The sequence below is a fragment of the Haliotis rubra genome, unplaced genomic scaffold (assembly GCF_003918875.1).
Source record: "Haliotis rubra isolate DU_JTF1 unplaced genomic scaffold, ASM391887v1 Scf26, whole genome shotgun sequence".
NCBI classification, from domain to species: Eukaryota; Metazoa; Mollusca; class Gastropoda; order Lepetellida; family Haliotidae; genus Haliotis; species Haliotis rubra.
In genome coordinates, this window is record NW_025766669.1 from 364,556 (window position 1) to 379,379 (window position 14,824).

General features: G+C 38.4%; 1 protein-coding gene across 1 annotated transcript in view; it reads left to right on the top strand.

Annotated features, from left to right (window-relative positions):
- Positions 1-14,824, top strand: part of LOC124280027 (protein PALS1-like) — a 68,635-nt gene that overhangs the window by 9,676 nt on the left and 44,135 nt on the right. Inside the window, 1 exon segment of the mRNA XM_046715906.1 lies at positions 936-990. Within this exon segment, the coding sequence (XP_046571862.1) occupies positions 936-990 (55 nt within the window).

Below are 14,824 nucleotides of genomic sequence, written 5' to 3' on the forward strand. Positions count from 1 at the left end.
TTTATTGAAAAATATTTAAAATAAACATATTATGGATTACTTTATACATATTGTATATTTTCTTATGGTCAGGAGGTACACAGTACCAGATTTCTATTTGTTGAATATATGGATGCAAAGCAAATATTACAAAGCAACATCTGCTTCCAATCAATGTGTTATCAAACACTGTTTATAGTCAATAACCTATGTAACTGCATTGCTTTCCTAGTGCCGTGACAGGCTTACACACCTTTCAGCTTGCAGGCTGGAATTTCTCTTTAACTCAAATTTTTTAACAATTTAAAGGGATGCATGCTTCAGAGGTTGGTCCTCAGACTTAACCAGGAAAGTGAGTGACTTTTAGCCCATTCTAAAGATCAAAAGATTTTATGACCTTAGGCAGAGGCTTAGATTTAGAACAGGCAAGTAAATATTTACAGTGTTTCTATTGGCTGATGGTAATTTTCTCTTTGGAGCTAATGTCAGCTACCTCCCTCCCTCTCCCCCACCCCAACTACCTGTCCCTGACAAGTGAGTGGGAGCTGAGGCAACGCTGCTTTCCCCACCCCCTCCCTGTTTACCTTTGTGCATGCTGCAAGGGGCACTCTGGTTGACCTACTTTGGGTATCCGCCATGTTGAATTATTGGCATAGCTGAATGGTGATTACAGGGAGCAAAGCAGGAGAGGGTTGACAGAAACATGGACTTGATAGAAGCCTGTTACCTCTAGGTCTCTCTCAGGATACTAAATGGACAATACAAGACACTTTTAAAGGAGTTTGGATACTTTGTTTGTGTGTTTGGACTTCAACTTTTATCCAGGTGAGTCTTCCTTGCCATGACTGTGAGAGCACTCAGGTGAGAAAGTTTGGTAATGGCCTGCCTGTCTAATGTCCCCCATCGGTTTTCAATCCAGCTGGGCCCCTCTCTCACTCTCTCATTTCTCTCCACAGTGCATCCGATCAAAGTCCATCTGTCTGAGAGTAAAGCGACCCAAGAACCAGCAAAGTGAGTTGAAGACTGAGTTTCTGGGTTGTTTGTTTTGGTTGTGTATGGTCAGGTAGGGTTGAGAAATGGCTGTTCCACACCCAGTGGAGGGATTGTTGCCGACATGTGTAAGTCCTGGTCTGTCTGACTCACCGGACAGCTTGGTGCTCAGCCTGGGCTACACAACAGTGGCAGACAGGTGCTAATTGCAAACTGATCACACGGTTAGTTGAATGGGGAGATTACAGGTGTGTTCAGGTATTGTTTTGGAATGCATTATTTTTCATGTGTCAGTTGCGTCATACCCTTGGGACCTCCCTGGAACATGTTGGAACTAACTCAACTCACCTCACCTGACATTCCAAAGATGTAGTTTACATGTATAATTATTATACCTGTGAACACCTGTCTAAGGCACCAGGTATAATGCTAAGAAATATGGTCTATACTATTACTGTCATCTGTTGCCCACAAAGTTTATGTTCAGGACTAACAAAAACTCTTGTGCTGGATCAACCTCATACATTGTATCAATGTTGTATAGTTTACTTTTTATGTATTATTTCATTTCAGATCCTATTCCTTTACTACTGGTAGTTTGTATTTGAACCCAGGCCTACACAAATAACATGATTGCATGAGTTCAGGATTGAGGGCTGTAGGGTGTATGTCCAAACTTGTATAGAATGGAGTTGAAATGCGGGATAGTAGTCAAATTTGTCCAATTAAAAAAAAATATAAAAAGGTTGACATATAAACATTTGAGAAGGATGGCAAAAACAACATTTGTACATAAGATTTACTTTTTTTGTATGATGAGCATGAAGCATTGTATGGACCAGAAGTAATGATAGAGTTTTACAACATATTATGCCTTGAGGTACTCTTGTATATTGTGTGTTCATCATGAATGAATCCAGTCACTGTTGGCAATTATTGGTCAAGGTGAATTATTGTCCAGTCACACTGCACTGATGTAAGGTATATGTCCAGGTTTTATCTCCACTCCTAGTATACAGCTGGGAGGGAGGATGGCCTTCTGGCTGGGCAGTAGCTTGTCACACTAAGCTGACTGAGTTTGGTTTTACGCCGCTTTTAGCAATATTCCAGCAACATCACGGCGGGGGACACTAGAAATTGGCTTCACACATTTTACCCATGTGGGGATTCAAACCCAGGTCTTCGGCGTGACGAGCCAACGCTTTAACCACTAGGCTACCCCACCGCCCCCACACTAAACTAAATATCTGGGTTTGGTTCTCATCTTGTGTGGCCTGTTTCAGGCATCCGACACCATTAGGGCTGTAATATTATTGTGGAATGGAGGTCCGACTGCTAATGCATGGTCCCATCACCCTGACAAACAGCAATCTTTAAAACACAACAGACAGGTTACGTGAAGGTACTAGCTCAAATCAGGAAGTACATCTCATGCTAAATCAATTGTTATCTGTTTTTCTTTAATGTGTCAGAATTCCATGTAGAAACCTTCCATGAATATGTTGAATCTGATGAGGAAGTAAGAAAATTACTTTAATTTAGTCTTTTCAACTATGATATAGAGTTTGTCAAAATATTTCTGACTTAGCACCTAGACTTTTTTTCTATATGTTTTCTATTTTGGCAGTTGCAATAAAATTGCTTGGATAAATGCTACTATAGGAACACGCCTTCGGTATGAGTTGCTGAGAAGAAAAGCTGCTTAACGTTCTTCTTTGAAATATCAATTTTGATTGTGGTTTAACCTTCGCATCCATAGTCTAGCTTCATTTGTCCTCACATAACAAATGCTTTTTTTTTAAGCTCAGAGCTGAAATAGAACTTGTCATGTCTAATTAGGGATATTTTTTACAGTTAGTTCATAAAGGTCAAGGCCGTTTATGGCAATCCTTTGTCCGTGCCCCACCCACTTCAGCGGTCCATGATTCCCGCGACACCTGATCGTAATTACACAAAGAATAGGTTTGGTCTTTATAGACTGTACAAGTTGTGTAGGTTACACACATAATGATACGTCAGAGTGTTGTAGGTCAGGATATGCCTGCTTGCCTGCCATGTCACCTGCGTTGTCGCTAGAGTTCGGGTCAGCTTTGTCCCATGTGTAGTTCCCTCAGGGTGGATTCTCAGCAGTGGTCGGTCACGCTTGATGCGGTCGATTGAAGGGTCAAAGCAGGAAGGTATGTGGGCTGTGCATGTTCAACCTTCATGTTGACTCTTCTCAGAAATATGTGGTGGACATCACCATGGATGTTCGGGTAGCCTGGGAAACACTGTAATAATGGCTGCCCACGGAGACGATATCATGGTTCATGGACTTTTGACAGTTAGCATGTACTGAAATTGAAATCCGTTGACTAGAAATTTCTATTTATAATCCATGAATTTGAAGTGTTGTAGGTGATTTTCGGACGAAAAACGTACATGTTTCTTTCAGTGAGCCATATGACAGCACAGTCATTAACAGAAACAGGTTAGACCCTGAGATATAAACTATATAGGGTATATATGTGATGGAAAAGAGCTATGTATCTAATGCTCAAATGTCTGAAAAAATCAGGCTATTAAAAATATTGAAGAAGCTAGTAAAGTTTCTAGCATGATGTATCAGTGTGTCACAGGTAAGCTGAAGGGCAATTATGATGAAATATTGCTTCACCGGATCTGGTAGGTTTGTGGATAGAACACTTCACAAAGTCGACTCTATCTGTGGCAGGTTTGATGGGCAAGCAGTGTCTAGGGGTTGTAGTAAGACTTCTTGTTAGTTGCTAGTCAGAATGTAAAAAGTGATACCTTCCAGGTATCAGTTTTACACTGTCCTGGAGACATTTTACCTTTCACGTGTCACCTTGATTGAGAAGGAAATGAGACTAAAACTGTTAAGATTTCATTATAAAATATGTTAAAGAAACTTCTACATTTATAATTATTTTAGCAGTTACCATGGTTACTCTTTGAAATATATTTTCAGGTAACATATGATGTGCCAAAGTGCTTCCTAACATGCTTTTTAAGCATATTCTTCCCGTTTGTCTGGTGAAAGTCATTTTGGGTTTGAGAGATCAATTTGTCATTTTAAGAAATCACTTTTGTCATATTATAATTATGATTTGTAAAATCATACAGTGATTGTAATGTCTACATGGTCTGTTTAGTTTGCAGGTGCATTTTTGTCCATATTTCATAGCTTCATCGTTTCAGTATTCTTTACCTGTATCAACCTGTCCAGGTGTTCTTGAGTACCTGTAACTAACGGCCCCTCTCCATCCTGACCTCTATAGGACTAGGAGACCGGTCCATACCTGTACTTCTAGGATAACGAACTTTCTCCTAATCATCTCAGGTTCCTCCCTACATTATCTCATTATGTTCGTTTGTTTAAGGATTTAGTTTGTGTCCCCCATTAACAGGTAGCCAGTCTGTCATTGTCCAGACTCTGTACACAAGGCATCTTTGTCGAACATAGTTGCCGATCCAGCATCCCATACCACAAGACAAGCAGTGTATGTCAGTCTGCTAAGGATCTACTACAGAGGGGTGTCTTTGTTTCACTGTGTCTGTGTGTGTGGTGGGGGTGAGAATTCTAGAAAATTAACCATGTTTTGCTGAATATCTTATATATGCCTTGTCATTGCTTATCGTGTTTAAAGTAGGCAATGAATGGTGTTTGAACATTATTTTATGTTGTGATGTAAGAAATATATTTGAAAAGCTTTTTGTTGGAAAAAAATAATTTAGCTCATAAGGCCAGACCAATTATATTTCTTGTTTTACAGATTTTTGTCCTCAGAAAACCTAAAGTCAGGAAGGAAAAAAAAATAAGAATAAAAATAAATAAATACTAAATAAATACTAAAAGTATTTTAATTTTTGCAATTTATGAAGTGTATATGGGGCAAAACACAAATTTCTTGTAAATTTACATGTTTGACCAATAAAACCTTATCATTTTTATTTTTTGAGCGGAGAAAATTAACTTTTATGTTTTTTCTTATTCTTGAAAAAGTACGACAGGTGGATCCATAAAACAAGAAATAAAATTGGTCTGGCCTAAATATTGAAAAGTTTCAACCACAAATCCTGGTCTGTAAAAAATATTTTGTTTGTAAATGTTGAGGACATGAAATGAAGCATTCATTGTCATCATTATTTATCTTTCTTTTGGAGAAACAAATTTCTGCAGATGCACCAAACTCATTGTGTGTCCTTGTGCCTAACAAACAGTTGCCCTTGCTGTCATCCATTGGGTTTCAAATATTTACAGGCTACCACAATATAGTTCATGCACCTTGTTGTATATCATTATGAAATTAACCTGATATTCCTGTCTTGTGTAGGAGTTCTTCATACATAACTGGGTGGCCAACTGGTTAAAGTGTTAGCTTTTCACACCCATGCTCTTGTTTTGATTCCCTTACAAGTACCAGTACAATATGGGAAGCTTACCTCTAGTGTCATCCTCTGTTTTATTATAATATTGCTAGGGCGGTGGGGGTAGCCAGGTGGTTAAAGCATTAGTTCATCACGCCGAAGACCAAGGTTCAATTCCCCACTTGGGTTCAATGTGTGAAGCCCATTTCTGGTGTCCCCCGTCGTGATATTGCTGGAAGATTGCTAAAAGTGGCGTAAAACCATACTCACTCACTCACCCACTATAATGTTGCTAAAAGTTCCTTTAACTTTCCTGACTGGGTTATAAATAAATGTTGTGTAGGACAGGAGTAGAAACATGGCAAGATTCAATGTTATCCCCTGCTGTATGGGACTCACCTGTGACAACATCAGTATATATCACTGTCAACAACTGAGACACAGTTTGTAACACCTGGAGAAGTCACAGCTATTTCCGAAGTGAAATACATGTTGTCACAAGTAGGAATACATGTTGAAAAGATTGGAAAAATATATTTTTGGTACCTTCTGTTTGCTTTCAAGAAGCTCACAGGCATATGTTGAAGCTGGCTGAAGTTCCCCAAATTCCTTATATGTTTTTGAGATCCTTATTGTGATCTCTGAGTGTGCATACTGGAACCAGTGTTTGATACCTCAGGGGATTGATCTGGGTATTTGTGGTGTGATAGTTGTCAAAAGATGGTGAATGTTCTTTGGATATGACCTAGCCTAACAACGTGTCCCTGAAGTGAACATATCTTACTGAAAAAAGTTCATAGTAAAAAAATAAAAAAAATAATGAAAAGGAACCCTGAGACTTTCTTCATTTTCAGACTGAAGCTGAAGAAATCTAGACTTGCCACATTTTCTAGACTTGCGTGGGCTTTCTTGGATATATTTGCTTCAGGGTCTGTACGACAGACTAGATATGACCATGATGAATAAAATGAGTGGTGCCTATTCTCGGTGTCCCCTGCTGTAATGTGATGGGAACATTACTTAAAGTAGATCAGGGGTGGTTTGGTAGCCTAATGGTTAAAGCGTCCGCTCACCCTGGTTCGGCTGTGATATTGCTGGAATATTGCTAAAAGTGGCATAAAAGTAAACTTACTCACTCGCTCATATCAAGTTGCTATCATGGAAATCCAGAATTGGCTACAGGAATTTATACACTGGTTTGAATAAACTGTACCAGTTGATCCAAAGTGTAAACTTCTCTGCTCGCTCACTCACTCACTCACAGTTATAACCCACTCACTAACTCTGGCCTGATCTCTGCTTGTTGTAAGAGACGACTGGATGGATCAGATTGTCAGTAGCTTGATGGATCAGATGGTCAGTAGCTTGATGGATCAGATGGTCAGTAGCTTGATGGATCAGATGGTCAGTAGCTTGATGGATCAGATGGTCAGTAGCTTGATGGATCAGATGGTCAGTAGCTTGATGGATCAGATGGTCAGTAGCTTGAAGGATCAGATTGTCAGTAGCTTGATGGATCAGATGGTCAGTAGCTTGATGGATCAGATGGTCACTTCAGTGAATGCATGTCTTCTCAACCCAATAGTGTGAGACATTGCCCATTATATCAACCACTGGTTTATTTTCAGCCCTTATGTATAAACTTGTTTGATTTTTTCACTTATAATAACTATTAGCTTTTCTAAATTTCCAAATTTAGACATGTGTCAGTGAAGGAAGTGTTGAGATAAGACATACACAAGAATCAATGGAAGAATATCTGATCAGATCAGCAGCTTCCTGTGTGTATTTTGATTAATGCACGTCCTGAAAAAAAATCTCTTATATTATAAAACATTACTTTTTTCGGTATGTATCTACATTGATCATAGACAAGATAACAGTAGACAGGATCAATGAAATTTTTTGTACCATGACTCACAGTCCTAGATAGCATGGAAATATTAATTGAAGGGCTGATAAGACGTGATTGATGTATAACATCATACAGAGCATCAGATATATAGCAGGATGTTAAATTTAACTTACAGATGTCAGACACCATCATAAAACACCATTAAATTGCTTTCCCGTCACACGGAAAACTTGAAGATGGAATATATTATTTTCCATCCGAAGTGAAAATCTACTTGTATTATTCATGGTTAACGATGTGTGCAGGGTGGTGAGATGGCTGTGTCAAGATGACCTTTATACAGGTGCTTTGTGTATGGTGGCGAGAGCATACAGAGAGCAAGAGGGTTCGACCAAAGGTGGAAGAGGGTCAATATTGGAAGAGTCAATTACAGGGCCCTGCGGTCTTTATACATGGCAACCTGCCTCGTCAAGTGTGTTCTGGGGCTAATTTCAGAGTTGCATTTGTTAAAGAGTTTTTCGGTTGTTTAATGTAGGTTGGTTAACTTTACTGGTTTGAAGTTTCTATCGTAGTGCTTTTGTACCAGCATGGCTAATTGGGGACCTCTTTGGGTGCCTGGGTTAAAACTGGACCCCAGCATCCGTTGCTGCTCATTTGAGGGGACCAACGGATCAGGTTCAGCAACATGCAGATTTGTTGAATCACATAACCAGTCATCTGATTGTCTAGTCCACTGTGGCGTAGAATTACACCTTCAGTATACCTGTAACATGGAGCATTTTGCTTCAGGTGAATGCCCAGTGTTTTCTTCAGCTGGCCATAGTGGCAATATGGAATGAAAACTCAACCTAAACATGATAAATACTGAGACAGGTGATGTCAGGGCATTGAATAAGTCAATATCTACCCCGGGAATGGAATAGATGAAGGTCAAGTTCCTTAGCATGATCAGAAGCTTATATACCTGTAGTAATATACTGGACAAAAATAGTTTGGGATATATGCAAATTTTGAAATTATGAATAATGATCTATTTATTCATTGTCACACTGATAAAATATCAATCATAAAAATACCAATATCCTTAACTTATTTTGTCGAGTATACATTGTTTTCTTCATGATCTAGTAATAATGCTGTTGTTAGTTCAGGTTCCATGAATCTGTTGTTAACATCAGTGGTTAAGCCATTGTGACACAGTGTCGCTGTCAGGGTGCTGACAGTGACATGTCAAAGAAGGTGACTTCATGCACTAGTTTAGGGTCATGACATCCCTTGACATGCTCCAGTTATGGTTTTATTGACAAAACAGAACTCAGTTTTCATTGTTAGCAGTCTCTCACACAGAACAGGGGATTACAAATGAATTCTTTCTTCGGAATTCAGTTGCCAATTTATATTTCTTTTGCTCATTCAGATAATCTGTTATTGCCATATGGCCATGAGGACATCGTATAATTACCAGCCTCACTGAGAAGAAAGAATACAATGTTTTCACTTGTTTAATACGAATGATGCATAATTGTACCAGCAAATGAAATTGTGCTGTTTTAACATTATTAACAATATCGTACCAGCAATTGAAATTGGGCCGTCTTTCACAATATCCTACCAGTAAATGAGATTGTCCTTTTATTTGAAATATCATAATGATACCATATGGAGGCAAAGAGTCAGCACTGGTGACTGCAACCATGTGGATAATCAAGAGTCCTTAGTGTCAATCACTAAAACATCCTAGGGGCTCATGGTGTGTAAGACATACATGGCGAGATTCCTTTCACCTCATAACTGTGTATCTGTTTTCTAAAGCTTGTTATAAAGCCATGGTGTTTTAACTGCAGGTGTATCTGGGTTATGCTTCTGAAATTGCTTCTTCGGCAGTTAGACCACTCACTCACCCACATTCTCACTCACTCACCCACATTCTCACTCACACACACACACACACACACTCTTTCACTCACACACACACTCTTTCACTCCCTCCTATCCTCACCCACACTCACTCACACACTCATAAAGAGGTCATCTGATGACCAGTACTGAAACCTACTGATTCAACCGGGACAGATTTGGGGACAGCAAGTCGTATTGATCACCTTGATGATGGCTCGGGGACCTCTGGCCTGGTGATGATGGCTTGGCACCGATGGTTCTTGTGAGCTAGTGGAACTAGTGCGTCAAGGAAACGTATCACCTCCTTTTCCACTCTACCCCAGGGTCTTTGACGGCGCCTCATAAAATCAATTCCCCTTCAATACATGTGCGTGTAATTTCAAACTTTTTTCACCAGGCTGTCATTCCAGGGCTTTCAAGTCATTATGTACTTCATCCTGTTCCTGTTAGTATCGGAGAGTCATTCTTCTGTGGGTTTTCAATTCAGGGTAAATTCTGTCAGCCTTTGGGAATGTATAAAAGATGCTTGAACCAAACGATGGAGAATGAATTAGTGGTTTTGAGTGTTTGACGCCTTAGCTAAGAAGATTGCTAGCGTGGATGTTTTTATAGCATGCAAGGATATGGCCGTGTTAATTTCTTTCTGTATGTGTTGGAAAACGATGAACAAGAAGTAACACCCCTGTGCAGTTGTCAGTTTCATAGTATTTTCAACCTGAAGTGTTCAGTATCTGGCTGAAGTAAATTTTTTCTAAATAACTCGTACAATTTGTGTATTGGAGACAGCATCATGGACTTTGAAAGTCTTTCGATAATAACAAGTAAGTATTCATTCATTTTTGCTCAACTTGACAAAACCACTTATGGAAGATATTATTCGATAAGTTCAAAACATTCCTTTCACAAAATGTTCAACCAAACCTTTTGCAAAGTTACATGGATGTTTGACAGTATTTATTGAATTTTGTTAAGTTTTAAAATAAGGCTTATTCTTTTTCACTATTGAGATGAATATATAGGACTATTTGTGATGCATGAAATAATAATTAACTGTGTAGTTTTATTGCTTAATGATTAATTGACTGGATAAGGATGTCCAAAGAACTTTTTTTTTCAACCATACAAGATATATGTTATAAGAACTTTGCATGGATTATCACAACAGTTCATGTCATTCTTGGTGATAATAAGATGGAAATAGGATTAAACTTATTAACTATGGTTTATTCAGTTCAGTGAATGTATGCATGTTGTATTCTGATAGCTTATCTGCTACCTTTTCAATGGCTGATCTAGTCAAGTTTATAAATATCACTATGCCAACCTAATTCTTGTCAGACAAAGACATATCTGATCAGCAGTTAAAACTTCCTGAATGGTCACATTGTTGAACTTCTTTTCTCTTCTAAGGGAGGGGTTGGGTAGCTTAGTGGTTAAAGCTCAGGACACCAGAAATGGGCTTCACACATTGCATCCATGTAGGGAATAGAACCGGGATCTTCAGCGTGACGAGCAAACACTTTAACCACTAGACTACAGTACCACCCCTTCAGTGAACTGATATAGTTGATGAAAATTCTCACCAGTTGCTGTATATTTTAGTCGAATTCCCTTTTGAGTTCATGATAACTGTAGTTTACTGTACTTACAGAAAACATTGTATTGTACCTGACCTGAAGTTGTCAGAGACTGCTATTATATGAGACAGTAACTGGTACACTATCAGACATAATACTTGCAAGAAACTGGTATCATATCAGACATAATACTTGCAAGAAACTGGTACACTATCAGACATAATACTTGAAAGAAACTGGTATGCTATCAGACATATTACTTGCAAGAAACTGGTATCATATCAGACATAATGCTTGCAAGAAACTGGTATATCAGACGTAATACTTGCAAGAAACTGGTATATCAGACATAATACTTGCAAGAAACTGGTATATCAGACATAATACTTGCAAGAAACTGGTATATCAGACGTAATACTTGCAAAAAAACTGGTATGATATCAGACATAATACTTGCAAGAAACTGGTATGATATCAGACATAATACTTGCAAGAAACTGGTACACTATCAGACATAATACTTGCAAGAAACTGGTATATCAGACGTAATACTTGCAAAAAACTGGTATCATATCAGACATAATACTTGCAAGAAACTGGTATCATAATAATGCTTGCAAGAAACTTGTATCATATCAGACATAATGCTTGCAAGAAACTGGTATATCAGACGTAATATTTGCAAGAAACTGGTATATCAGACATAATGCTTGCAAGAAACTGGTACACTATCAGACATAATACTTGCAAGAAACTGGTATATCAGACGTAATACTTGCAAAAATGTGGTATCATGTCAGACATTATACTTGCAAGAAACTGGTATCATAATAATGCTTGCATGAAACTGGTATCATATCAGACATAATGCTTGCAAGAAACTGGTATATCAGACGTAATACTTGAAAAAAAGGTATGATATCAGACATAATACTTGCAAGAAACTGTCATCATATCAGACATAATACTTGCAAGATGGTGGTATCATATCAGACATAATGCTTGCAAGAAACTGGTATATCAGACGTAATACTTGCAAGAAACTGGTATATCAGACATAATACTTGCAAGAAACTAGTACACTATTAGACATAATACTTGCAAGAAACTGGTATATCAGACGTAATACTTGCAAAAAAACTGGTATGATATCAGACATAATACTTGCAAGAAACTGGTATGATATCAGACATAATACTTGCAAGAAACTGGTACACTATCAGACATAATACTTGCAAGAAACTGGTATATCAGACGTAATACTTGCAAAAAACTGGTATCATATCAGACATAATACTTGCAAGAAACTGGTATCATAATAATGCTTGCAAGAAACTTGTATCATATCAGACATAATGCTTGCAAGAAACTGGTATATCAGACGTAATATTTGCAAGAAACTGGTATATCAGACATAATGCTTGCAAGAAACTGGTACATATCAGACATAATACTTGCAAGAAACTGGTATATCAGACATAATACTTGCAAAAAACTGGTATCATATCAGACATTATACTTGCAAGAAACTGGTATCATAATAATGCTTGCATGAAACTGGTATCATATCAGACATAATGCTTGCAAGAAACTGGTATATCAGACGTAATACTTGAAAAAAAGGTATGATATCAGACATAATACTTGCAAGAAACTGTCATCATATCAGACATAATACTTGCAAGATGGTGGTATCATATCAGACATAATACTTGCAAGAAACTGGTATATCAGACGTAATACTTGCAAGAAACTGGTACACTATCAGACATAATACTTGCAAGAAACTGGTATATCAGATGTAATACTTGCAAGAAACTGGTATATCAGACGTATAACTTGCAAGAAACTGGTATATCAGACATAAGACTTGCAAGAAACTGGTATGATATCAGACATAATACTTGCAAGAAACTGGTATTAGATCAAACTTGAAATTTGCAAGTAACTGAAGTCTGTAAGAAACTAGTGTAGGGCAACTGACTTCCTCCTCTGCGGTGCACCTTCTGTCAGTGACCAAGCTTTGATGACCACCACAGACATTCTTGTGGCTATTTTGATGTCCAGCACTGAGGTGAGAGATTTCAGGCCATCACATGCTGGCAGGGGACAGAGGCCTCATTGAAGGCTTTGTTTGTCGCTGCAGTCATTGTAAGCTCCCATCAACCGCACATGTTTGTCTGGGGCTGAGTTTGGTGACAAACCCTGCATGTGACAGCCAGTCGGATGTCTGTGCCACAGCTAGGATCTCAGTCTGGTGTAACATGTGTGTCATAACTCTCCTTGGAAACCTGGAGGATATCAAACAGTCTTCCTCAGTGGAGAATCTGTCGTATGGGCATGTAATGGCATTGCTAATTTCTACTGCTTCGCTGCATCTTTGTTGTTTGAGAGCTGCAGAGAACAATTATGACCATGGATTACATTTGATGATACAAACTGTATGAAGTAAGTAAACATGTCATTAGCCTTGGAATGAATCTCAGCTGCTTGAGTGTGAATTTTTGAAATGTTACGGCAGAGGTGCATCTTGCCTTGCTCAAAGCCTGTACTGAATAAATTCTATACTTATGATATGCATGTCCAGATGATCAGACAGTACATCTTAGGATGACAGTCTTTAATAAGGACAATTTGGTTTTTTTTATTTGTCTGTAGTAGACATTATGATTTTAAGTAAAATTATTGCCCAGAAAACTTGTGCAAATCGACATGATCATAGCTGCATTCACATGTGTCCAGGTTGTTTTGGTTTAAGCTGTCATCAGTACCCAACCTGTTTGTAGGCTTCAACAAAGTTACATGCGCTTACCTCCCCTGTTTGTCTCTTCATCATCATTATTAACTGAAGTACTTTTTGTAATTTCCTGGTTCATATTTTGAGGGACAGATGGCTCATTTTGCTCTGAGCTGCATTGCTTTGGAAGTAACCATGGGTTACTGTGTCCCTGTTTCCTCTGATGATGGTTCTGGTTTGGAGACATAGTCCTGCTCGTGGATTTCACCCAGGTGAACAACTGAGAGCAGCAGCGTTTCGGACTCTACTCCCACATCAAGCTAATTGTGACTGAATCACAGTGGAGTTAGACTCAATTGCAGTTCACTATATCCGTGCTGTCTTATTACCTTCGGGGATTGCTTTCCATATTCATCTACATAATAGATATTGTAGGTGTCCATTTATTTATGGCAGATTGAAAGTGCAGATCAATCCTCAAACAGTTTGACCTTATATGATCCAGTATGAGTGCTGTATGCTGTGAAAATGCAAAATATGGACATTTTCATGATTTACATTTTCTTTCAGTTTTAAACCTGCAATTTTAGATTTCATCACTGTTGAATGTTTAGTTTTCATGAAATGCTTCAAAGCCTGATGTATACATAATTTATCATCATTGGAATTTATTATTGACTAGTAAGTTTGATATGATCGATAATGCAACAGGGCTTATCATGGTGGCCTGGATGATCACTGAACCATGAATAATGATTAATTTGTTTGTCTCTCAGGTCAGCTCAGGCTAATTAGCCCTTCAAGGATGATCACGTTGGCATGGAGCCAGGCAAGTCCCTGGTGTGCAATAGAGACAACTTTAGGAATACTACAGTTTGAGGAAATGCAGTTATCTAGAAGTAGTATTCATTGTACAGATATATCCTTTCTGATCCAATATCAGCTATATAGCATGGAGTGTATCAGAGTATGCAGGCAGATCCGGCTATGCAGTATTACAGGACAGCCTAGGGTATAAATACTATAATCTTCAGTAATCCGTGATTGTTGCAGGATGTGGTCTGCTACATATTGTTATGCTGACTTGTACTTGAGGTGTATATTAGGCCCAGAGATTCTCGGCTAACTCATAGACAAAGCAAATGTTCTGGGCCTAGATTTTCGAAGCTCTCTTAGCGCTAAGATAGTCGTAAGTTAATGCTAATGTATGGCGCTTACGAATATCTTAGTGCTAAGAGAGATTCGAAAATCTAGGCCCTGGTCTTAGTATTACAAATGTTTGTCAGGTTGGTTAAGATAACTCCATGGGTTCGAATCCACAATTCAGGCTGAATGTGATTCTTGGTTTGTCTGTACCATGACCATGCTTGTGGGTCAGTGACTTAGACTGACGTTACTTTAGTGTTACTAAGTTTTGTG